Source organism: Liolophura sinensis, chromosome 11 (assembly GCF_032854445.1).
Source record: "Liolophura sinensis isolate JHLJ2023 chromosome 11, CUHK_Ljap_v2, whole genome shotgun sequence".
NCBI lineage: Eukaryota > Metazoa > Mollusca > Polyplacophora > Chitonida > Chitonidae > Liolophura > Liolophura sinensis.
In genome coordinates this window covers 15,648,756-15,675,961 of record NC_088305.1, presented here as the reverse complement: position 1 = coordinate 15,675,961, position 27,206 = coordinate 15,648,756, and the positions used below count along the sequence as shown (strand labels likewise).

Genomic DNA, 27,206 nt, shown 5'->3' with positions numbered 1-27,206 from the left:
TTTACATCATTTCTTATCATTTATTACATCTATCACAGATTCAGAAGGAACAAGAATCAACAAATATTACTGTCAACAAGATTAAAACAATAATGTCAGGGGAAATATAAAAACATTCCATAATGTAAAACATTAAAATATTCATCATTTAATAACTGCTTAAGAGCCTTTTTTTCTACATATAACCAACCATTCCCTTGTAAACTTCATGTTGCCAAACACCTAAGTGTAAAGAGAACCACTTTTCCAACAATTTAGCCAAACATTGTGAGACACTATGAGATTATTCATAACTGAAGCCAGCTACTGTGTAGGACAGCTGCTTGTAGGATTTCTTCTCATTAACATCCAATATATCATACACCAGTTCATGCTTGACTTACTATACAGGACCCGGTGTGTTGAAAATACCATGAAATGTTGTTGCAAGGGATGCCACTCAGTTTTACACTGAACTACAAAGAATTGAACAAACTGCAAAGAACAGAATTGTACAGACCCAAATAAAAAAATTGTACAGACCCAAATAAAAGAATTGTACAGACCCAAATAAAAGCATCCGACAGATCCAAATAAAGGGAGTCGTCCAGAAGATAAAACAAAAACACAGAGATTCAGATGTTCAGAGTTGCGGCTGAAACAGAAATTGTAAGGACAAAAACAAAATAATAAATAACCTAAATAAAAATGGAATCACCCTGTGATGGAAGTTATGACAATCATCTGCAGATCTCCACACCACTTTGTAAACACGTGACAATCGTTTAAAACAGTATGTATCACAACATAAATCACAATTCGTTGTGCTCTTCCTTGTAATGACAATTTTTTGCTCGTTTGGTCCACAACAACAGAACCACAGATTACGTATGCACTAACATAGAAACTGGCTGCAGTTGTTCATGGTAGTTTTTGTTGTCTGAAAATATAAAGCCTACAAAGCACTTCCTTTCTTGAAATTAATATATCACACAATTGTGTTTTGAAAGTCTTCTCCTTCAGGTAATCCCAATCGTCTCTGTCTTGTCGGGGACAGCCTTGATTCTGACTGGCTACTCACTTGAGAGGGAGTTTTTGATTGGTCAGTTTGAACATCACCACTGGCCCCTGATTGGCCAGTGTAAGTTCGTGCTGCTATCACTGATTGGTTCTCGGAGGATGGAGAGGATTGTCTAGACCCTGATTGACTCTCTGGCGAAGACACATATCTTCGCTGCCATGGAGACTCATCCTCTGGTGGCGAAGTGTCTTGTTTCTACAAGAAACAGCGAAGATTACTGAGAAGAATCTTGGAAATATCATATAAAATATAAATGCCACCATCCTATTGTGGAGAAAATAACAGTTTCAATGATGACCATAACTACAAATGTACAATACAAGCCTGACTGGTTCACATTTCTGTACCATAACTGAGTAAAGCATTCAATGCAAATCAAATTAATTATAAATTCAGCGTATTAAAAGTGTGAAAAGTTGCTTTCTAAATCAGGTTACATCAACTGTACTGAAAGCTTTAGAAACTACATAAAATAATCATTCACAATTTGTCTATTTCATGCTCACCTTAGCATCTGCTTGTGGCTGCTGCTGCTCCAGTAGCCAGGAATCTTCAGGCGGTGGTGGCCAACTATCCTGGGGTTCGCTGCCAGGGGTCAGAGGTGGGGGGTCATGAGGAGTTGGAGGGGCTAGATGGGGGGCCCTGGCAACTGGTTTTGTAGTATATGCAGAATCATGGCAATGTCAGAACTCATCTTTTTCTCTAACCGGGTTAGTTGTCTGGGGGATCGATAAAGAATATTTTGAGGTGCAAGCTTCCATTAAACAAAAATATTGAAAAAAAAATATTTTGAAATATGACATTGTGATGACGGAGTGACGTTCATTTGCAACGTCACATGAGTTTACAGCAGGGTGGTGCAAATCAGCCAATTTCAACATGTGCTGGTTTGTTGAATATATAGAAAAAAAAATCAAACAGCATTATTCATCTGAACTGTGTTACTGGGTGGGTTTGGGTATCAATTACAGAAAAAATATTGATATTCTGCCAGTAGTTTTAGCTGAACTCAAAAATACTGCCATGTTCAAAGACAGAAAAGTAGCTTACCATACCATACAAGAGAGATGTCATTTTGCACTGGGTTTTTGACGCTGTTGTTCAAATGACATATCTCATAAAATACGTATTGGTCACAATGTCACAACACATTCTTACTGCAGCTTTATTGTCTTCCTGTATCAGTCTGCATTTATTTCGTCTAATATTAGCCTGGTAAATTTGATTTTTTCCCTATATGGTCACAGACAGAGAGTAGTGTGCAGAAATGACAAGATAAATTACAACACATCATAATAAATGCAAGACAGTGTCACTGTTGAAGGAAATCACCATTCAGCTTAACTTTGGTTGTACTGTGCTGAAAAATTCTCAAAATCACCTAAAAGCTGTTTACAAGTTATTGGTATCACCTTCCTAAATCTGTGTACCGTGATATTAATAGGGGTGGGCAAGTACTAGGCACAAGTCCTAGCTCTGACAGGGATGCTAAGTTAAACCTGCTAACCAGACAACTGGTAACCTGCAAAAACAACTGCAGTTCACCAGAAGTTTAACTTTTTTCAAGAAACATGTTTACGTGATACTGACTGATTCATCCACTCAAGTTTGATTAATTTCTTATCTATTTGGCACCAAAAGTATCTTTTTAAAGTTTTTCATTTAATATCTTTTCAATTTTATGTGGTTCTGAAAGCGCATCTTTCACACACAAACTGTAGATGAAATACGATATTTTTTAACTCAATGCCCAATAAGGAAAATGTTTTCACGACTTTACACATTTGTCATAAACCAAAGATAAAATAAATAAATCCTAGTGAGTTTTACCGTGCAAGTTCCTCTAAGCGTTTCTCTACATCCTGGGGGCTGGAATGGGTGGGGCCTGTGACCTGTCCATCATGGTGACTGGCAGTCACATGAAGCTGCTGAGAGATGTCCTCAAACTGTGATTGGCTGGAGGGACTGGAAACTGGGAGGGTCATGCTTGAGGTGGACTTCGGTACACTTGAACTGGAGGTCTGCTTTCTCTGTAAATAGAGATGATATTAATAACTAGATTCAGATTTATCCAAGGCTTTGCAAAAGCACAACAGTTCACACAGGATAAAGACTTATTTTTATCCATTTAGATATTCAGTTGATTGGTTTTCTACACTATACTCAAGAACATTTCACTTACGTGATGGCAGCCATCATCATGGTGAGAGGAAAGTGGACTGAAACCCACAACTATCTGCAGGTCGCTGAACGACCTTCCTATTATTTTTTGACCTGAGACGAAGCCTGAGCTGGACTTGAACTCAACTTCACAAAAGTGTTAATGACAATTATAAGGTCAAGAACAACTGCATATATGGAATTTAAGAAAAAAATATGTTTTACTTTCAAAAGTACAACCGAAACACATGGCTTATATCTCATCCCTCCTCCCAAACCCTCACACAAAAGTACACCTCAGGAGATGATTAGGCACCTAAACAACTGAAAGATCATAAGATGCATATTCCTAAAGATGCATGCTCCATACACAACCCAGTCTGGCCTTTGTAACTATAACACTCCTACAGACCTTGGTAACTACATGTACGTTCACACAGACCTTTGTAACCAAAACACTCCTACAGACATTTGTAACTATAACGTTCACACAAACCTTTGTAACTATAACACTCCTACAGACCTTGGTAACTATAACGTTCACACGGACCTTTGTAACTATAACGTTCACATGGACCTTTGTAGCTATAACATTCCTACAGACCTTTGTAACTATAACGTTCATACGGACCTTTGTTACCATAACATTCACACGGACCTTTGTAACTATAACATTCACACGGACTTTTGTAACTATAACATTCACACAGACACACACATGTATATATACACTGTACATATATTTTTTTTCATTTATGTATATTTATTTGTTTAACTTGGCCCCGAGTCATTTACAAGCCTTCATGTCAGCCTTGGCATTGTCCCATATGAACTTGCATAGAGAGGACACTGTAAAGTAGGTCCCGGAGAGTACATTTACCCTGTTTTGTAGGATTATATAACATTTAACATTTACTCTGCTGAAGGTGACAGGTTATCACAGTAATGTCAATAATAAATACACAATTTCTGCAGTAGACCAGTTTTACAATTCCCTATTTTAGCGCTAGCCTGGATGTAGATCAGAAAGGCTCTCAAAAGTTGTCCAAAGTCATCCAAGTCCAAAGATATAGTTGGTTTTCATGTTTTGAAAATTTTTTGAGTTTTAAACACATAAAATGTTGGATACTATGTGTCCCTGTGGTCTGACAGACATTGCCATGCCCCAATATGACGTGTCATTAGAGACGGTTCAACATATACATTCCTGAACACATGTGTAATGGGTAAGATGATACCTGTGCCTCTGGACTGCCACTGGGCTGCTCCGGAAGCAAGGGTGCTGTCTCCTGGCTCCGCTTGTTCTGATCCCCTCCCCTCCCCGTCACTGCGCTCATTAGTGTGTTCACGCTCGACAATGCTCCGGCTGCAATAGTATAAGTACATCCTTACATAACAGTACATGATATAAACAGGTCCATAAAGTTACTCTATAGGCTTACTCCACAGGCCTACTCTATGGGCCTACTCTATAGGCCTACTCTAACTGCTTTCGGTTACACATGTGCACTTCAGGCAATTAGGTCGAAGATTTGCCTCCGAACTGAAGAGTAAAGGAGCACTGATTGGGTCATACTGCCGTGCAGACATTTTAGGTTGTAGATGCACTATAAGTCTCTATGCTGTTAGTTTGCACCTAGTTAAAAAATACATGAATCAGAATTTTGCCGTTTTGGATAGAACTGAAACGTTTTTTGCCAGCTTTACTTTCTACCCTCCTAGAAGTTACCAAGGTATTTAAACAAAATGCTATGACTTCACTTCCAGTTCAAAAAAAATGGTGGCCATGCTAAACTGATATTTTGATATGTTGTAGAAAAAAAGTCCAAGCTGCATGTGGTGGTATGGCATGGTACCACGTGAAAGTTAGGGCATGTATATTTTTGAGGTTGAAGTTGACAACTTTACTACACAAACAGAAAAAATCAATGCACTTGTGAAACCTATAGAGGAGTCATAGCGAAAGGTCAAACCAATGATATCTTACTTCGATTCAGCCAAACCACTGCTCATGTTTCCTATTTTGAGAGTTTATTCAGAAGAACACCATGATGCATTGCGGACTGGAGTCACACGAATTATTTTCTTTATTTATTTATTTATTTGATTGGTGTTTTACGCCGTATTCAAGAATATTTCACTTATATGACGGCAGCCAGCATTATGGTGGGAGGAAACCGGGCAAAACCCAGGAGAACCCACGACCATCCGCAGGTTGCTGCCAGACCTTCCCATCACTCACATGCCTATGATGGCTGTCTATCTTATGGATGTGGGAAACTAGAGTACCCAGAAATAAATCACCGATTATGTTCATGTCAAACTCTGCCAAAGGCATGTACACCTTACTGTTTAAAAAAAGTATGAAACAGTTTAATCTGTTAAGTTTTGACATAGATCCCATGCACAAATGAAACTTTCAATGAATGCATAAATGAACAGACCGAGGAATGAAACCTAACAAATTTCAATTCTGAACATGCTAGCGACCAATCGATCCAAAAACATGAAAATTTGTTCTATTTTTGTGAGGCGGTGGCTTTTCAGCAGGCAATAGTTACATTACAGATGTTGTGTGTAAATAAAGAGTGCAGGCTCATTTGTATAGAGTATCAGCTATGTTTTGGGAACACAAATAAGGAAGAATGATGTTTTCACTTGCCTACTTTTATCATACTGCTTTGAATAGCCAGTAATTAATTTATGCCCAACTTTTGCTATAAATAATTGTGCAGTTTGGTTGATTATCTTCATGGAGAAATAAATGTATCATTTTTGTTTTCAGTGTACTGTATTTGGATTGCATATGATATGAATTTCACACCAACAAAAGCATTACTCTACGTACAACTTGAATTATAGTCGTCATCAATAAAATTTAAAAAAAGACTTGTCAGCATTTTTTGGAGCTGTCAAAATTTGGTGTTTCCAGTAGGCAGGGTATTTTAGTCGTGTGGACAAGCCCATGTCACAATGTACAAACTGCACGCAGCTTATATGTGGTAACCATTTCTTCACTGGACACTCATTCAGTTGTCTCAGTTTACTGCTAACAATTTAGCTGATAACAGAAATCTGGAGTACATATACTAAGCTGTGTCTTTGTCACAACTGAACTGAAACCAAAAGATCTCAAATATACATGTACATTATCTACTGACCTCCTACTCTGCGCACATAATATGTTTTATGGATAATTACCTGCTATGGAGGTGAGAGTGCCCACGGACTGTCCTCTCCTATCATCCCGTCCTCCAAATTCAAAGTTAGCCGGTGTGACATCCATGCCTGCCTTGGCTGGAGAAAACTCGAGTATACCTGTACCACTCTCACGGATTTCTTCTTCACTGGAATCAAATGACATAGAGAGTGTTCGTCCCTCCTCGTGACCCTGCAGTGGCGGTCGTGGCCGGAGACGCGCAACATGGAAGCGATTTGATTGGATAGGACCTGCAGGCAGACAGGAAACAGAGTTAATGGTAGACGCTAAATGCATTAACTGAAACCCAAATAAAAACAAAATGAACACTTTAATTCCCAAATATTTTGGGTTAGGTTGGCCACAGTGGTAGGAACACAAAAGACACACCCAATATTACCAGGTGCAGTGTCAATGACTCTTGAAAAGTGTTCAAAGGTTTCTGTAGAGAAAAGTCTATCATACAACCTATTAAAGACCACATGAAAACCAGTAGATATTGAGATAAGTATTCTGTAAGACAGCCTGGAAGTTGGAGATCACATGATCTCCCTAGCCAAGGTGAAAACAAAATGGTAATCCCATCAAAGTATAGGGAAAAAGACCCATGTCTGCTACTCTGTCAGCGACCAGTAAAATATAAGTTGTGGATGTACAAGAAAACCTCACATACAGAAACACTCAGACTTTCTGGAAAGCCGAAAATTACACATATCCAGGAAATATTTACTTATTTATTTGATTGTGTTTTATGCCATACTCAAAAACATTTCATATATACGACGGTGGCCAGAATTATGGTTGGAGGTCACTGGGCAGAGACCCAGGATATCCACTATCGCTGACAGTGGCATTTTCTATGCTATACCATTACTTTTCTTTACCCTGAAAATCTGTCACCAAGGAGACTATTACATTGTCTATAGCTTCCGGACTGTCTTAAGAGGACGCAGGTATAACTCTTCCCTCACCAAAATGTAAGTAGACTTATAGAAGTGTGTGTTAAGCCCATGCATTAGATTTCACCTTGTTTGCCTTTCTCAGGTGAGTCTTTTTCACCTCTCCGCTTCCTCAAACCTGACTCTGGGTCATTCTCGTACAAATAACTGCCAGGAATGCGAATCGCCAGGTCATCCTGAAGATGAGAGAAAATTGAACAGTCAGTCTCTACAATCGTTTTTGTGGAATGAATAGTTCAGAATAAAACTCCACCTGGTCAAGGCACTACTTACCTACTTACTGTTTAACATCATGATTCATTTATTTATTTATTTCATTGATGCTTTACGTTGTACTCAGCAATATTCCACTTATACGAAACACATGACAATCCGCAGGTTGCTGAGAGATCTTCCCACACATGGCCGGAGAGGAAGCCTGTATGAGTTGGACTTGAACTCACAGTAACCACCTTGGTGGGAGACTCCTGGGTCAGTGTCGCTGGAGTGCTAACTCCCTCAGCCATGGAGGCCCCTTTAACATTATGAATAGCGCAGCTGTCAGATTGTTCTAAACAGATAGCTACATGTATACATGTATCTGTTGACACATAAACACTGTCAAATTTATAGATGTGTGCAACTTGAAGTGGATTATAACAGGCCAATATGTTGTAGAACATGCCCAAAATGCTTGTTTGAAATACATGTACTTGTATTACAGATGTGATTACGCGTAACAATTTCTTGTTTCCATGCATTCTATTGATAACTTTCACCTAAATCTTGGTTGTGTGTTCCCAAAATACTCCCCAAAATTTGTTTTTTTTGTGAGTACACTGATTTGCGTTTTTGTTTGACTAGGGTTAAACATTACTTTCAGCATTAATAGAGTTCTGTGATGATGGGGCCTCCTTGTAGCTGGCTAAACCCGATTTATAGTGCCGCCTCACTGGAATGCCATGTTGAAGACACCAGACAGGATCCATTTATCAGTCACATTATACTGACACCGGGCCAACCAATATCACCAATGCCTCCAACTTGTTTTGATGTTATTGCGCAAGACAAGTCAATAAACACTTACATCCCTCAGGTCAAAGGTTATTTCCAGGTTTTTGACGAACTGCTCTGAGAATTCTGGGTACATGTCGAGAATCTCCAGCAGATCGTCGCGGAGAATTTTATGCAAATCACAGTAAGTCAAGGCACGGACATTACAGCTGGACTTCCCCATCGTCTGATGTTTGCAAATATTCTCGCCGAACACATCATCTTTTCCTGTCAAACAGAAAGAACAAAGCGTTAGAATATAGAACCAGTTATTTTTCTTTGCAAATGTAGCTACAAGTTAGCCAGATATGTAGACAAATATCAACTGTTGCCATTGACAATGCTGAACGTACATTTATTTGAGCAAAAATAGATCATTCTTTATTCAGCAGATGAAAAGAGTCATTACAAGATTCAGTGATATTAAGTACAAACATCACCCAGTGATCTCATATAGCTAGGACTCAGAAGGGAGACTCGGGATTGCAATCAATTCACTTTGCCAATCCTACCATGGACTCTAAACCCATTGTTGATAAATAAATGATGTTAAATAAAGGTACATGTACTATATCTGAGTTTTATTTATTTATTTATTTGATTGGTGTTTTACAGCAAACTTTTGAGTTTTTGGAGCGAACTATCTGACAATGTAGCTCATAGATGAAAGTTCTCACAGCTCAGTGTTTGAAGTCACCAGTTTCTTACAAATAGTGCGTGTATTAAAGAGATTTATGCACTTTCAAGACCAAAACTTCATACTTTTACCAGGATGCCACGTTTTAAAAACATAAGAAATTCCTGCCCTGGAGCATGTTTTACGCCCTCGAAAATGATGATACACTTAATCACAGATATCTTACCCAATATAGCTACCACAATATCATCTTTCAGTATTTCTATAGATCCTCTAGAAATAAAGTACATGGCTGACAAAACATCTCCTCGGTGAACAAGTGTGTCACCAGGAGGAACGTGCGTTGTCTTGAACTTCATGGATAGTGCTCGCAGACATCCCGGACTGGCGCCAGAAAACGGAGAGGCTGCAAAAAACAGACGAAGAAAACACTTTAATTATAGTTCCAAACTGTTTCTTATTTGATCTGAATAGTGTTTCACTCTGTACTCAAGGATACCGGAACATGCCGAATTTTGTATTATTTCCTGAACAGAAAATGGCTAAGTACAAAATCTGTACACTGAAAAACAAAAAAAAAAGATTCTTAAAAAATTTACAATTTAATGAGGTCCATGCTACAGTGAGATGAATGTGTGTACATAAAAAGTAATAAATACACGTTCAGTCATGTGCAATCCTCAAGTCAACTTGTTACACTGTACTACTCAGCTGATGATATGCTTTGATCTTCTTCAGCTTCACTGGTGGAATTACACGAGTAACTATGACATATCCCAGTGTGTGAGATGAAAAAAGCCCAGAAGCTAGATTCAGACAGAGTTAAGCTGATCAATCATAATATTGTTGATCCACAAATAAGCTCTTAATCTGAATCAGCTGTATGCAAACAAACAAGATGCAGAAAGTGTGATTTTCTGGCGTTCAAACATAGATGTAGTTCAAAATGGGAGAAACACAAGAATTATCATCTTAAAATGGAAGAAACGCTCAAATTATCTGCTTAAAGGAAGCCAATAACTGCTGTGTGTCTCTGCTATTTAGTTTTGGAGATGTCTGGAGGGAAAGGTTACATGTACACACATGTATCTGAGTTATTTGTCTGATTAAACTGTTGAACCCAATACTCAACAATATTTCACTTATTTGACGACAGCCAGCATTATGGTGGCAGGAAACTGCGCAGAGCCTAGAGGAGACCCACAACCATCTGCAGGCTGATCACAGGCCTTTTCACGTACAACCAGCCTGAGAAAGCCAGCCTGAGCTGGATTTGAACTTGAAGTGATCGCAGGCCCCGAAGGTCCCACTCACCGTGCCAAAGGAGACGAACACATGTATGAATATCAGAACAAAAATCGATATTCGGAACTTTAACTTTCTTATAGATTTATAAAACCCAGCTTTGGCCTCCCTGTCTACGACTGTGTTTCCGTGGATACCAACATGACTCAGTATCCAACAGAATATACTATCTTTACCGCTTTTAATTAATTTCCTTTGTAAGGCCAAAATTTGAAAATTTCGAGTTTTCATTGACTTTTAAATTTATCACTCTGAATTATCAAATGGCAAGAGAGCAAGTCACTACATATGACCAGAAAGCCCAGAAGAAGCTGGGGAAGCAAATATATTTACCTAAAGTCTTACCTTTAAAAGCGGGACAGTTACTGAGAAGGTTTCTGTTTAAATGTAGACATATGTCTGCTTGCAGGCACTCAGGAAAGCTTTTTAAAACCTGCAAATTCAGAGAAAATGGCAAGATTGTCATTTTTAATATCAAATCCTACCATGACGAATTGTCCAAAAAAAAATAAATAAAAAAAATCAATAATATTAAACCATACATCAATCAGGCATATTTCACTTTCGTTCTCGTACTGAGATGTTTCCACCTTCACATTTGCTTGCAATATATGGGTGTGAGTGAGTGAGTGTTTAGGGTTTATTGTCTAACAATTTCTCAGTCATATGACAACGAAGGAGTCCTTAGAGTGCATGAATGTGTAATGTGCCTCCTTGTTACAGGACGGATTTCCACCGCTGTTCCATCTAGTGTGTATGTCTTCAATGTGGAGATTTCCACCGCTGTTCCATCTAGTGTGTATGTCTTCAATGTGGAGATTTCCACCGCTGTTCTATCTAGTGGGTATGTCTTCAATGTGGAGATTTCCACCGCTGTTCCATCTAGTGTGTATGTCTTCAATGTGGAGATTTACACCGCTGTTCCATCCAGTGTATATGTTGTCAATGTGGAGATTTACACTGCTTCCTCCCCTCATGGGAATTCCAGGACTAATCAGTACACAAGATCTGAGCTCTACTCATTTCAGCAACTCTGACACTTAAAAACGAATAATTTATGAAAAACATACATATATATGTCTAAATATACATTTTGTCTTTATTTGAGTGATGTTTAACACCATATTCTATATTTTTTTGTACAATGGCACTTAGTTTTATACAATGGCAAAGACAACGGCACTCAGTTTTGTAAAACAGCACTCAGTTTTATACAACGGCACTCAGTTTCGTACAGCTGCACTCAGTTTTGTACAGCGGCACTCAGTTTCGTACAACGGCACTCAGTTTTATACAATGGCACCCAGTTTCATACAATGGCACTCACCAACGCCCACAATTTTTTATGAATATTATTTAAATGCATCTAATATTTTAATATATCTTAATATTTCGTTGGTAATAAGAGCAATTCCAACATGAAGAGTTCCTGTGACTTTAAGAGTACCAACTATGTGGTTCAAAAACCCACCATACAGTTCAAATGTTTGAATGCACTGAAATCTCTTTAAAAACATCTACACCCCCCCCCCCCCCAATAAATGACAGTATTTTTGTTTGTAGTTTTCAGCTGCCAATCTACTAACCTTATATTCTTGTTCTCTTTTATTTTTCACTCTAAGTGAGATGACATTCACAGTGTCACCTTGGCACAGCACAGCTCTATTTGCTGCCCATAAAGCAGAATTAAACTTCCCATCAAATCAACTCTGAAATTCATACGACTAATTATGCTCAACCCAGGGTGCATAGGAAGTGTGGGGGGAGAGCGGGGTAAGTAGCCACTTGTTTACCTGAACATTAAGAATAAAACCACAACTTCGGTATTAATTTGACAAAAGGCTCGATTTCACTGATTACTTGTGACGAATTGCCAATCATCACACTGTTGTCAGTGTTACAGATTTAATCTCTAGCATATCACACTACTGCAGTCTCTTATATTAAGTAAAAGCCTTTTATTCTACAAGAAGAACTCACAAATTATTCTATTCCAGATACTATTAATCACATTCAAGGCTGGTCATTTTGGTGTTTTGATTGACTCACCACACTGTTGTCAAAGACTGTTCCAGTTTGCTGAAAACATGTGGATGTGCATAATCTAAAGTCTACCATGTTACAATTGTAAGAAAAGAGAAAATTGAAACTACATTCTAACATAAGCCAATTCTATTTTACGGAGCAACGTGGAGACACCGGAAAGATCGTATTTCTGAATCAGTATACTAAATTTTGAATCTTGAATGAAACCATATGAATATTAATAGTTTCACATCATTGAAACTATAGCTTTTTTTCTGACCACTGCCATGGAAAGCAGAACATTTGTTGGAATAATCCCTATTTAAATACGAACCCAGTTCATCTTGTTGCCGTGGCATCCATGAATTTCACTGAACACAGTTCACCGTCTAACATGCCGAGACAAACGAGTTCCATATTTAAGTCACATACCCACAATGTTGACGTCACATATCCACGTACCCACCATGTTGGCGTCACGTGCCCACAATATTGACGTCACATATCCACGTACCCAACATGTTGACGTCATGTACCCACAATGTTGATGTCACATACCCACAATGTTGACGTCACATACCCACAGTGTCGACGTCACATACCCAGTGTCAACGTCACATACCCACAGTGTCGACGTCACATACCCACAGTGTCAACGTCACATACCCACAATATTGACGTCACATACCCACAATGTTGACGTCACATACCCACAGTGTCGACGTCACATACCCACAGAGTCGACGTCACATACCCACAATGTTGACGTCACATACTCACAATGTTGACATCACATACCCACTATGTCAACATTACGTACCCAACATGTCGACGTCATGTACCCACCATATTCATGCCATGTACCCACCATATTCATGTCAATGCCGTTGGTGTAGGACCAGGCATGTTGGAAGTATTCCTCCAATCTCTGGCGCAGTGGGTTAGGAATCTGGTGAAATCGGATGAACTCCTTTATCCGCAGCATTTGGGTGTGGTACCGTGCCGTCCCTGAATACAGGCGCTGGATGATGGCCGAAACATTACCGAAGATACTTGCATACATGAGGGCTGGAATTAGGTACAAGGAAAATGTGAACAGTTGCTCATTGAATAAAAATCAAACTATGGAACTTTTGTTCACCCAGATTTTAAAAGCAGAAAACATGTTAAATATTATCACAGAACCTGTACATCATTTAATTTAGGGAAAATGTTAACACACCTCTACAATTTAAAGTAAAAAATCTCAAACAATTTAATCTCAGAGGCATTTTGTCAGCCATAAAGAATTGATGATATGGCACAAAAGACTATTATTGACCCTCAATCTTTGTTTACATTTTACTCACTGTATAAAACACCCTGATTTTTCTATGACCATTTGGCATCAGCACAAAGTGGCCCTTTAATAGATGGTGGCCGACAGCGTCCAGATTTTGATCCATGCCCTGTGCTTGTATTGAAGTTCCAGTTTTGTTAAAATCGTGCCCTGTGCATGTATTGAAGTTGGCAGTTTTGTAAAAACCGTGCTCTCTGCATGCATTGAAAGTGGCGGTTTTGTTAAAACCGTGTTATCTGCATGTATTGATGGTGGTGGTCTTGTTAAAACTGTGCTCTCTGCATGCATTGATGGTGGCGGTCTCGTTAAAACCGTGCCCTCTGCATGTACTGAAGTTGGCGGTCCTGTTAAAACCGTGCCCTCTGCATGTATTGAAGGTGGCGGCCTTGTTAAAACCGTGACCTCTGCATGTATTGAAGGTGGCGGTTTTGTTAAAATCGTGCCAGGGTTACTAGGGTTGCAGTCTAGATGGTCACTATCAGACTCCATACTTCTGGATTACTGATGCATACACTGTACTTTATTTACAGGTGGTCTGTTTTGTTAACAATTTTTGGACTTACTGTGAAATTTGTCATGGGCCATTGAATAATTAAATATTCCCACAGAATGTTTTGTTTATGCTAAAGTTGGATGAAATATGTACTAATTAAATTATACAGGCATACACACCATATCAGCGGAAGACAAATGGTCTTAAAGGTAAGTTTTTAGACTGTACAAACAGGTCCACAAGCAGTGAGCACGAGGGAACCTAAAAATTCCTCATCCAAGGCAGGGTTAGAACCTGTCCTACATTTAGCGATTGAAAGGTACGTGCCTTTAACAATAAGACCGTGGTCTGCTCCCAGTTTCTGGTTTTAAGTCCCTATCTACACATACATTAATGCATGTACCATAACCACGTGCCTTTAACAATAAGACTGTGGTCTGCTCCCAGTTTCTGGTTTTAAGTCCCTATCTACACATACATTAATGCATGTACCATAACCGCGTGCTTTTAACAATAAGACTGTGGTCTGCTCCCAGTTTCTGGTTTTAAGTCCCTATCTCCACATACATTAATGCATGTACCATAACCACTTGCCTTTAACAATAAGACCGTGGTCTGCTCCCAGTTTCTGGTTTTAAGTCCCTATCTACACATACATTAATGCATGTACCATAAGCACGTGCTTTTAACAATAAGACTGTGGTCTGCTCCCAGTTTCTGGTTTTAAGTCCCTATCTCCACAAACATTAATGTATGTACCATAACCACGTGCCTTTAACAATAAGACTGTGGTCTGCTCCCAGTTTCTGGTTTTAAGTCCCTATCTACACATACATTAATGCATGTACCATAACCACGTGCCTTTAACAATAAGACTGTGGTCTGCTCTCCGTTTCTGGTTTTAAGTCCCTATCTCCACAAACATTAATGTATGTACCATAACCACGTGCCTTTAACAATAAGACCGTGGTCTGCTCCCAGTTTCTGGTTTTAAGTCCCTATCTACACATACATTAATGCATGTACCATAAGCACGTGCTTTTAACAAAAAGACTGTGGTCTGCTCCCAGTTTCTGGTTTTAAGTCCCTATCTCCACATACATTAATGCATGTACCATAACCACGTGCCTTTAACAATAAGACTGTGGTCTGCTCTCCGTTTCTGGTTTTAAGTCCCTATCTCCACAAACATTAATGTATGTACCATAACCACGTGCCTTTAACAATAAGACTGTGGTCTGCTCCCAGTTTCTGGTTTTAAGTCCCTATCTACACATACATTAATGCATGTACCATAAGCACGTGCCTTTAACAATAAGACTGTGGTCTGCTCTCAGTTTCTGGTTTTAAGTCCCTATCTACACAAACACTAATGCATGTAGCATAATTCCCTTCTTACAGTGGCATGTTGGAAATGAGGCTTCAAGGTCTAAATTTTCAGGAGGCACTAATTAAACAAAAACAATTTACCTTCATAGTGTAGTATTGTATCATTTAGTTGCCCACATATCCATCCATAAGTTACATAAATAAAACATAAACCACAAGGTGTTAAAGTAATACTTACATCCTATTAACATGATGAGTATTGAAAATATCTTCTCTGCATTTGTGTTGGGTGAGACATTGCCAAATCCCACACTTGTTAAACTGCTGAAGGTAAAATATAAAGCCGTCACATATTTTGTTTTTAATGTGGGTCCACTCCCAATATCTGAGTCATTATACAAATCGTGGGTGTTTTTAGCCAGTTCATCTAACCAGCCAATTTTAGGTTGATCGTTGATTTTCCTCTCAACATTTCCTATTGCATACCAGATACATGCCAACCAATGGGCAATCAGGGCAAATGTTGCCATTAGCAACAGTAACACAGCAGCACCATATTCAGAATATCTGTCCAGCTTCCTGGCCACTCTGACCAATCGCAACAAGCGAGCTGTTTTTAACAAGCCAATCAGGGTTGTTGTCTGAGGAAAGGAAGAAAAGGAAAAGTTGAATGAAAGTAAATAAATCATATTACAATAGCCGTAAGGTCGGGCAGGAATGTTTTGAAATATTCTTGGAAATATTTAAAAATTTGATTCAGCCGTTTAACCATTTGTATGTTTGGCCTTTCATTTCCAATGTAGCCAGTTATATTTCCTCAATATTTCACTTTCTGGTTATATCCCCAATATTTCACTTTCTCAACATATCCCCAGTATTTCAATTGCTTGTCACATCCCTGCTATTTCACTTTGTGGTCATATCCCCAGTATTTCACTTTCTGGTCATATCCTCACTATTCCACTTTCTAGTCATATCTCCGATATTTCACTTTCTGGTCATATCCTCACTATTCCACTTTCTAGTCATATCTCCGATATTTCACTTTCTGGTCATATCCTCACTATTCCACTTTCTAGTCGTATCTCCGATATTTCACTTTCTGGTCATATCCATAATATTTCATTCTCTGGTCATACCCTCACTATTTCAAATCTGGTCATATCCAAAATATTTCACTTTCTGGTCATATCCCCAATATTTCACTTTCTGGTAATATCCCCAATATTCCACATTTTGGTGATATCCAAAATATTTCACTTTCTGGCCATATCCTCAATATTTCACTTCTGGCCATATCCTCACTATTTCATATCTGGTCATATCCCCAATATTTCAGCTTCTGGTCATATAGCCAATATTTCACTTTCTAGTCATATCTAAAATATTTCACTTTCCAGTCATAACCTCAATATTTCACTTTCTGGTCACATCCTCTTTATTTCACTTCCTGGTCATATCACCACTGTTTCCCTAGAAACACCAAAATATACCAACCTCATCTGTTTCTGATCCAAACAGTAAAAGATCAAAGGGAATGGCTGCAACAACATCGATGAGAAACCAGCCCTTGAAATAATGGACAGCGATTTTCCCCGGATGGCTGACCACTTCGTCATTCTTGTTGACGTAGGTTGTTCGGAAGTTAATAAGAATATCTATGATAAACATGATATCTACAATGAGGTCAATGATTGTCAATGGGTCTTTGTAACGAGTCTGCATATCATTTTTGTTGCCCTCTTTGCGCTCCTCGCTGAGGAGAAACGCGGCGACGTAAGGTGTGAAGATGGCTGTGTATATGACTAGCAGTAGGATGATCCAGTCCCAAACAGCCTTGAACGGCGAGTAATGAAGAATCGTGCACTTGTGTATCCTTGGGGACTGGAGCTTGTACTCTGGTAAAACGTCGGCACCCAGCGATAAAACCTGATGTAAAGTAAAAGACAGCCATTATTTTCATGTTTGAATTTTAATTTGCTTTTCATGATATATACTGCAACAGGTTAAGCTGAGCACTGGTGTAATGGTGCAGGTCAGCTAGTGGCAAATCACCCCACCTCTAACGTGGCTCATCTCACTGAAGTGTGATTATTATAACACTTCCAGGGTCCACGATCACAAAACTCTGTTGTGTCAGCCTGTGTCATGGACAGCTTTTTGTTGGCTGTCCTACTATATTGCCTATCCCTCCTCTTTGCCCACCCACTCACTTTGGTTATTCCACAGTATTGTCCACCCTCTCCTGGTGGCTATCTTACTGTGTTGCCCACCCTCTCCGATTAGCTATTCTACTGTGTTGCCCTCCCTCCCCTGTTAGCTATCCTACTGTGTTGCCCTCCCTCTCCAGTTGCCTATCCTACTGTGTTGCACACCCTCTCCTGGTGGCTACCCTACTGTGTTGCCCACCCTCTCCTGTTGGCTATCCCACTGAGTTGCACACCCTCTCCGATTAGATATTCTACTGCGTTGCCCTCCCTCTCCTGTTAGCTATCCTACTGTGTTGCCCACCCTCTCCAGTTGCCTATCCTACTGTGTTGCTCACCCTCTCCTGGTGGCGACCCTACTGTGTTGCCCACCCTCTCCTGGTGGCTACCCTACTGTGTTGTCCACCCTCTCCTGTTGGCTATCCCACTGAGTTGCACACCCTCTCCTATTAGCTATTCTACTGCATTGCCCTCCCTCCCCTGTTAGCTATCCTACTGTGTTGCCCACCCTCTCCAGTTGCCTATCCTATTGTGTTGCACACCCTCTCCTGGTGGCTACCCTACTGTGTTGCCCACCCTCTCCTGTTGGCTATCCCACTGAGTTGCACATCCTCTCCGATTAGCTATTCTACTGTGTTGCCCTCCCTCCCCTGTGAGCTATCCTACTGTGTTGCCCTCCCTCTCCAGTTGCCTATCCTACTGTGTTGCCCACCCTCTCCTGGTGGCTACTCTACTGTGTTGCCCACCCTCTCCTGTTGGCTATCCCACTGAGTTGCACACCCTCTCAGATTAGCTATTCTACTGTGTTGCCCTCCCTCCCTTGTTAGCTATCCTACTGTGTTGCACACCCTCTCCTGGTGGCTAAAATATTGTGTTGCCCACCCACTACTGTTGGCTATCCTACTGCATTGCCCACCCTCTTCTGTTAGCTAACCTATCATGTTGCACATCCTCTTCTTTTGGCTATTCCATCCTGATGGCCACCTTACTGTGTTGCCCACCCTCAAAATTACTATCTTTTTGTGCTGCCTACCCTCTTTCGTAAAAAGTTAATGAGCTAATGACATATTCAAATTAACTAATAATATGTAATGAAAGATCAAAAATTTTATCAGAGATCTTTAGAACTGAACGAATATCATAAGAAACATACTGTGCTGTAACACTACAACTGGCTGGACTGCCACATTATCAGCCAATACGTAAAATGTTTCTCTTTGCCAGTGAAATTCTCAGTAATATATTAACGCCATATTAACCAGGTAATTCAGGTCAAACAATATAACAAAAATGGTCGATACTAGCAACTAATACACCAGGAAATTCCAGGGGCAATTGGAAAGATTAGGCAAATATTAATTGATTATATACAGAGGGAAAAGTATATGCAGAAACCAGGGGCCTGTTCCACAAAGCAATTTCAGCCTTTAGCTTAAAATTGTAATCCAAATAAAACTTCTAATAAATGCATAAAATCGATTCAATTGTGTGGTGATTTTATGATGTGATAGTACAATCTGAGCCATGATATAGCATTAAGGCTGAAATACACTATTTTGAAGATCCACAATGGCTTTGTGAAACAGTCCATTGATCCAAAAATTTTACCACACAAACCACAGCTGACAAACATTTATACACACAGGCTTTAAAGAATACATGAAAAGGTTCTATAAAACGCAGAGTAAGGTTTTCAGAAAAATGAACAAATCTATGCCCCCAAAAATGAGAAAAAAACTTTCATTTTTGAGACTTAGTCTAAACACATATTTTTAATAACCCTTGTACATTACCCTTATTTTACATCAATGGTTGGGAATATTCTAAAATGACATCATTGATGAAAATAATGAAAACACCAAACTACATGTAGCTTAGCCACAAAATTTGGGTTGATTTGACAGCTATCACCACTGTCCTCACCGCAACAGACTACTTAATTTCCAGCCTGTCCCCTAGGGGCTCAGTAAAACTTTTACATCCCCAAAAAGACAACCTGAGAAGCTTGCAGTGTTTTACTTTTATGAAAAACTATAACATATTAAACTCTGTATTAAGAAATAAAAGCCAAGCGTTTCATGCAGCCCTTGAATAGTCTTATATTTGTCAGGGGGTTACTAGTAGTATAAACATTTAGTGTATATTTTCATGAACTAGTAAATTAACACAAATATCAAATTTAAAGTGCAATTTAAATTATAATTTCTGCCAGCATTCCAAAGACAGTTTTCCAAATAAAATTCTGATAGAAAAGAACCACTATAGCGAAGTATTGTCAGACGAAAGACCATTAAACACTATCCACAAAAATAGGTGGATTTATTTTTTTAGAATTTTTCAGTTCAATAAAATGTGTTGCAAAGTTTGGATTCTAAAGTTTAAAGGTAATCTTTTCAGAAAATATTGAGACCAGTGATGGTACATCAGGCTATTGCCACTTAACACATGTATACTGCTACATTTGAAACATTAAAAATGCATATACATATAGATTTATGAATACATTCACTGAATGGACCTTGAAATGAGCTATTTCAAACAAAAACTATGGTTTGGACATCACTTATACCTTCTGGGTCACTAAAGACCATCTTAGAACCATGGTTGGAAAAATTAAAAAAAAAAAAAAAATCCAATTACTTTCTTGGACAATGTTTAATGGTGCTTTCGTCATATCTGATATACATTTCATTTCCTGGTTTTCTTTACCTGTAAAGAAGAATACTTAATTACCACAAAATAACATATACTTATTATACCTTATAGGGGGAATGGTTCTTCGCTTTCATTGGCCATTACACGGTTGCACATTATGCCACAAACCCAATGGGCAATGATAACTGGCTCAAGCAGAATGGCATCAAACATACAAAGCAACATCTCACCTATGCAAGTCACTTTGTGAGCATTTGATCTACTGTACTTATCTTCCCTTCTCTGCTCTCTGTCATACCCTCTGGGGACAGGTTCCCAGGGGGAGCCGAAAACTGGAGAGGGTTTAAATTCTGGAATCATACCTTTGTCTAAATGTTTTCAGACCATAAGTGTCCAAAACAAACATGATTCTTTATCATCAGGTTGAGGGATTACATTAATTGTTTGTAATTTATTTTGCATGGACGCTCATGTGGAAGACACTCTGCTTTCCATATACTACTGTAAATCCTCAAACTTTTCAGCCTCTAAGGTGTTTTTTTTTTCCAGTGGAATTTATGGAACACAGTTATTACGAAAACAGCGGTAGAATGATTTGTTCGTGACACTAAAGATGCAAGCTGGATAAAACTGTGCACATCATTTCTCTACATCCCATAGTTACCAACATTTCAAAATATTAATCGCAGAGGCAGTTGAAAAGGATGAAAAATTAGGGTAGGCATTTTTTCTCTCTCACTCTGTATTTTTCTTCTCAACCTGCTCTCTATATACAAATGTATTTCTTATCTCAAATAAGATGGTTAACTCAATGGTCCTACAATGAGGAAAACTGGAGATCTGAGTCCAAGGAAAGTACCAATTTCGTGACGATCTGGAACAGACCCAAATTGTGTAAGAGAAAGTCGTAAGAAGCCACATTCATCAACAAAATAAGCTAGTTGCCAAGCAACACAGCCCGTCTTTGCTTTATGTAATATACTTCTGATATTTTTGGCACATTTCACTTTGGTAGACAATAAAAATGTCAACATAACACTGACGTTGTCTGAAAATGTTCAATTGTGCTCTTTCCTATAAATGTTGATTCTAATGTTCATAAAGGACAGAAAACACCTTGATAGACTTAATGTCTGGTAGCCAGAATAATGTTTGCTAAAAGAAGCATGAAATTTGCACAAGCAGATCTATGTATCTATAAGGTACATAGAGGCTTTTGCTCACTGAAGGTTGAATACCATAAATATTGTTTGAGTGCAAGAGAGGTGGGAATGATAACCCAGGAGACGCGAACAGACGTCAAGTGGGTTATCATTTCTACCTTTCACAAGACCAATATTTATGGTATTCAACCTTCACTGTGCAGTAGTCTACTTATTATTTATATTCTGACATTTCCTCTTCATATATATTTAAATTTGTATCAGTTTATCGGTTGCATCCGTAAAAAAAAATAAGCAATGCGCCATCTTTGTCGTATTTCTGATTCTATTCATATGCGCTGCAATTTCGTTAAAGTCCGCGCTCACAAACCCGTTTTACAGTTTTAAACGCTGTCTGTAAGTAATTACACATTCTACAAAGGTCTTTAATGTTAATGCAATATAGGTATTTAAGTAAATTAAGCACATGAGGAATTTCTCCCTCTTTTTTTGGCGAACTATATATTGCACAGAAGAGCACGGCCTTGTGATGTGGTCCACGAAGGGTCAGGGTCTCCAGCAGTGTAATAGCAAAATGTAATAACAAAAGTGATATCTAACTAGTGAAGATATTATTTTTATCAGTGAAGGAAATACTGGGAGTTCACCGATGTATAAATAATAAATTTACAATACTGCACCACCTGCATTCATTTATACCAAAACCCGCACACTAAATAAAGCCTTAATTGACACATTGGTCTAAATATCTACGTCTCTTTTTCAACAAAAAGCAAACAATATTTTCCTTCCTTATCGTTAACAATAGAACCATCAGACAAAATACTTGAGCTGTCCTTTCTTATAATATTTCTAGCAGTTCTTCACCATATAGAATACATTCTTGGATGGGTATCAAAAAAAATAAATGTGAATTTTTGATATATGAACATTTCCTCACCACAACAGAACACAACATTAGAGCTGCTTTATATGGTGTAAAGGCATCCACTTATAAAATTTAATATTTTTTTTTCTAATAAATAATTTTTGTTTCACTATTATTTTGCATCACGTCATTATTACTTTTCAGGATGGACTTTCCTAATGGAACACATTTTGTCTACAGTCCATCTTGACTACATGTAATTAATTCAGCTGTGTGCATTCACTGTATCGTTCATTTCTGTCTTAATTATAATCATGATTTGAGGGCAAACTGCTCACATAGTACACATGTCTAACAAGGGAACAATGGTGAATAGAGTTAGCGCCCCTCAATCCACCCCCTACTCCACCCCACCCCCTACTCCACCCCACCCAACGTCTCCACAGAACTGGAAAAGTTACCTAATTATTAAAACATAAGTGCGGTTCTGGTGATAAAACACATCCAAACTTTCTGGAAGCTATCAATTTATTTTGTCTAGACGAGATAACACCGAACAAGAGGTCACATGCTGCATTAATTAATCAAAGAGAAAGGCCCAGCATATATCTCCCCAATTAGCGTCATTGATCAAACATCAACGGCTAGCAGTCTGACTCGATCACCCAGCACGAAGCTCGATGAAATCTAATCATTTCCAAACCCTCACTAAATTTCCCAGGGATTTCATGATTGCAGACTGCATGTGAATAGAATAGCAGTAGCTCCAAGTGATATCGAATCTCCATTTCCCTATACTTCTCTTCCTGGCTGTGGTATAATGCCACAAGAAAATCATTATGTAGTACCGAGGTGCACTGTACACTCTGCTCTACACTCTGGAAGTCTGCATGCACGGGGATTAGAGTTATCTCCCATGAAATTAGAATGTACATATAAGTATATAAGTTTCAAACTAGACAATGATCCAGAGCACTGCCTGTGAAAACTGGCTATTTTTGAAAAACACTGAAATTCTCCACCAGCCAATCAACGCCAACCTAAAACAGCCCCCAGCCAATCCCAACACCCATCCCAAGCCCTATGGTTATGCAGCCTGCAAGTCGAACTGGGCCTGAATAAAAAGTTGACTGTATTTAATTATTTTTGATTGGTGTTTGATTTTTGATCAAGAATATTTCACTTATACGACAGCAGTGAGCATTATGGAGGGAGGAAACCAGGCTGAGGAAACCCACAACCATCTGGGAGACCTTCCCTACATACTGCCAAGAGCAAAGTGATTAAATGTGCAGACTGTAGATTTCTCCTCATGTTCGAGTTACCTCTGTTGCAGTGTGACAGTAGGTTACCAATGCTCCATGATTAAACACCATCAACACAACATATGCCATATGCCATGCAGGACTATGTCCTGTACCAAGGACTATGTCCTGCACCAAAGCCAATGTCTTGTACCAAGGCCAACGTCCTGCACCAAGGCCAATGTCTTGTACCAAGGACTATGTCCTGCACCAAGGCCAATGTCCTATACCAAGGCCAATGTCCTGCACCAAGGCCAATGTCCTTGCACCAAGGCCAATGTCCTGTACCAAGGTCAACGTCCTGCACCAAGGCCAATGTCCTTGCACCAAGGACAATGTCCTGTACCAAAGAGCTAGTATTTTGACGGGACAAAGGACTATTTGCTTCAGAACAAAACTGCCACGTAAATAAACATTGTTCCATTTTCAATAATGCGAACAGCTGGAAGATTTGCCATTATGTCTGGAATCAACATAAACATTTATATTTCCAGGCTTGCAATATGGGAATGCACTAATGCTTACATCATATTGGTTGCTGGTTGTACTGTTTGACTATGTGTCCAGGATGGCACGGCCATTATTACTGCGATGTTTGTATGTAAGTTATCAGTGGTAATAGGTAATGTAGCTTTTCAGTGGACAATTCATCCATCTCAGATTCTAACAAACTGAACCTCTAGCACTTGTCAGTTTATTTCAGTTGTTTTAATTCTCGTCACGCAATGCCTGTGACTTTGTCAACCAGGCATAAAGCCATAATCGCTGACTCTTTTGTTCATTCAATCATCCACCCATCCATTCATTCATTTATTTCAAAAGCTTAAGTTTTTGTTATATAAACTGCTCTCACCATGATAGGCTTCTTATACTGCTGATTTTGTCAAAAGCTATAATTATTCATTCATTCATTTATTTTAAAGAACTTAGTTGGATTTTCTGTTGTGACGACTATTCTCGTCACGAATATGTTTGTGTGTGACACTGTCTGTTTAGCTTATTTACTTACAGCCATGTTTGTCATTTTCTACACAAACAGGAAGTCAAACATGTTCAAGGGGGACAGGCCCGTTATTTACGTCAAATTGAAGCTTTCTATTCAGAAGTCCTCTACATTTAATACCCGTGACATTTGGGCGATGGATATTTTATTCGCATTTAACATTTTATACATTGTATGTATACTGATGCCTAACAAGGTTCCTGGTTATACTTAATAAGGCGTTTTTTTGCTTTTTATATCCCTAGTCACTGCTAAAATCATACCCCTCTACAGTGTATGGGATAGATTTTTTGGGGGGGGGGGGGGGTGTTGAGTTCACATCACTGGACAAGTAAGGACATACCTACCCAAGGATCCAGAAAGATTTCTTCACCTATTAATGATTTTATGTCACATTTTCCCTGGCAAAAATTGTGGACGGTGCACAAACCCTACATCTCCAGTTTCATCAATTAATAAAATCAGTTAATTGTGGGTAAATCCTGGTCAAAAAGCACGGCACGAACACAGCATGGCTGCAAATGATAAAATGTGGTGCTAACAAAATAATGTGCTGCGAATGAAACAATGTGCCACAAGTGCACAAACAAAATAATGTGCAGTGAATGAAATAATGTTACCCAAGCCAAACAATGTGGCACTAACAAAGTAATGTATTGCAAACTTCAGTAGTGAAGAGAACCAGTAGCACAAGAAACCCACAACCACCTGCAGGATGCTGACAGACCTTCCCACGTACGCTTGGAGAGGAAGCCATCATGAGCTGGACTTGAACTCACATTGACCGCCTTGGTGAGAGGCTGCCAGGTCTTTGCATTGCGTTGGTGTGCTAATCCCCTTGCCCACGTAGGGCTAGCTTCTATGACTGTAGCTTCAGTATATAGTGACCCATGCCAGTAGCCATGGTAGCATGAGACTATCTTCTATGACAGTAGTTTCAGTATATAGTGGCCCATGCCAGTAGCATGAGAACTATTTTCTGTGGCTGTAGTTTCAGTATATAGTGACCCATGCCAGCAGCCATGGTAGCATGAGACTATCTTCTATGACAGTAGTTTCAGAAAATAATGGCCCATGGCAGTAGCATGAGAACTATTTTCTGTGGCTGTAGTTTCAGTATATAGTGACCCATGCCAGTAGCCATGGTAGCATGAGACTATCTTCTATGACATTAGTTTCAGTACATTGCCAAGCCAGTGGCATGAGAACTATCTTCTATGTCAGTAGTTTCAGTAGTGGCCCATGCCAGTAGTATGAAAACTATTTTCCATGACTGTACTTTCAGTAGTGGCCTAAGCCAGTAGCATGAGAACTACATGTATCTTCTATGTCAGTAGTTTCAGAAGTGGCCCAAGCCAGCAGAATGAGAACTATCTTCTGTGGCTGTAGTTTCAGTATATATAGTGACCCATGCCAGTAGCCATGATAGCATGAGACTATCTTTTATGACAGTAGTTTCAGTACATAGTGGCCCATGCCAGTAGCATGAAAACTATTTTCCATGACTGTACTTTCAGTAGTGGCCCAAGCCAGTAGCATGAGAACTACATGTATCTTCCATGTCAGTACTTTCAGAAGTGGCCCATGGCAGTGGCATGAGAACTATCCTCTATAACAGTAGTTTCAGTGGTGGCCCATGTCAGAGAACTTGAGAAAATATATCTCGTCTCATTAGTTTTAGTATTGAGTAGCATAAGAAACTATTTTTTGTAACATCAACATCAGGATAAACTTAAAACAGCAGCCATAACAAAGCCTTACTGAAAATGATTATGGCCAATGCATGGAGATTATGCCATAACCTGAAAAACTTGAACGAGCAAATAATTACCATATGACACATACACTGTAATTTATCCCCAAATATTTGAAAATCACATGAAGCAATGACTCAAATTTACAGCAATGCTTTGTGAGGGCACTTCTGTAAATGCATGAAGGTTTAGTCGCTATGTGCTGTTTTTGAATGCATGCTTTCCTTCAGTCGCAGCCACTGTTAACCAGGTTCAAAGGCAGCAAGCTTAACAAACTGTTACAAAGAACTGCATTTGTAGCTGACCAATGAGCTGTGTTACCTGGGTGACAGCGGATCTGCGGCGCTGGTAACGCGCCGTGTGAAGCGCATCATGCCGCAGTGTCCTCTTGGCTTTCCCACAATGAAGTCCTTTCTGCATTAGGACACAAAAATCCAGGTAAAATCCAGGTGTATTTAAATGTGGAGATTTGTTAATACGCCACTTTTCTGAACTTAGTGGCAATTATCCTGCCTGCAAATCATGCTTCATTATAGCCTCTCAACAGCAACATCTGTACAGTTCACATTGCTAAAGGGCCAATCGTATTATGGTGTAATATCAACTAATGCCCTAATAGCTGTCAATCTGAGAAAGTTGGCAGGAAAGTTTTAAAAGAAGTTCACAAAAAATCATAATGAAAGAGGTTTCGGATGCAATGCATATAACTGTGTA

The 27,206-nt window shown here is 39.1% G+C and overlaps 1 protein-coding gene across 1 annotated transcript in view; it reads right to left on the bottom strand.

Annotated features, from left to right (window-relative positions):
- Nucleotides 1–1,573: 1,573 nt before the first annotated feature.
- The window catches only part of LOC135477655 (potassium voltage-gated channel subfamily H member 6-like), a 153,154-nt gene continuing 127,521 nt past the window's right edge, over nucleotides 1,574–27,206 (bottom strand). Inside the window, exons 8-18 of the mRNA XM_064757830.1 lie at nucleotides 17,036–17,467; nucleotides 15,777–16,179; nucleotides 13,246–13,445; nucleotides 10,698–10,785; nucleotides 9,274–9,453; nucleotides 8,445–8,638; nucleotides 7,446–7,554; nucleotides 6,422–6,670; nucleotides 4,459–4,586; nucleotides 2,891–3,090; nucleotides 1,574–1,779 (exon numbers count right to left, since the gene is read on the bottom strand). Coding sequence (XP_064613900.1) covers nucleotides 1,689–1,779; nucleotides 2,891–3,090; nucleotides 4,459–4,586; nucleotides 6,422–6,670; nucleotides 7,446–7,554; nucleotides 8,445–8,638; nucleotides 9,274–9,453; nucleotides 10,698–10,785; nucleotides 13,246–13,445; nucleotides 15,777–16,179; nucleotides 17,036–17,467 — 2,274 coding nt within the window. The 3' untranslated portion in view covers nucleotides 1,574–1,688. The remainder of the gene's footprint in view (nucleotides 1,780–2,890; nucleotides 3,091–4,458; nucleotides 4,587–6,421; nucleotides 6,671–7,445; nucleotides 7,555–8,444; nucleotides 8,639–9,273; nucleotides 9,454–10,697; nucleotides 10,786–13,245; nucleotides 13,446–15,776; nucleotides 16,180–17,035; nucleotides 17,468–27,206) is intronic.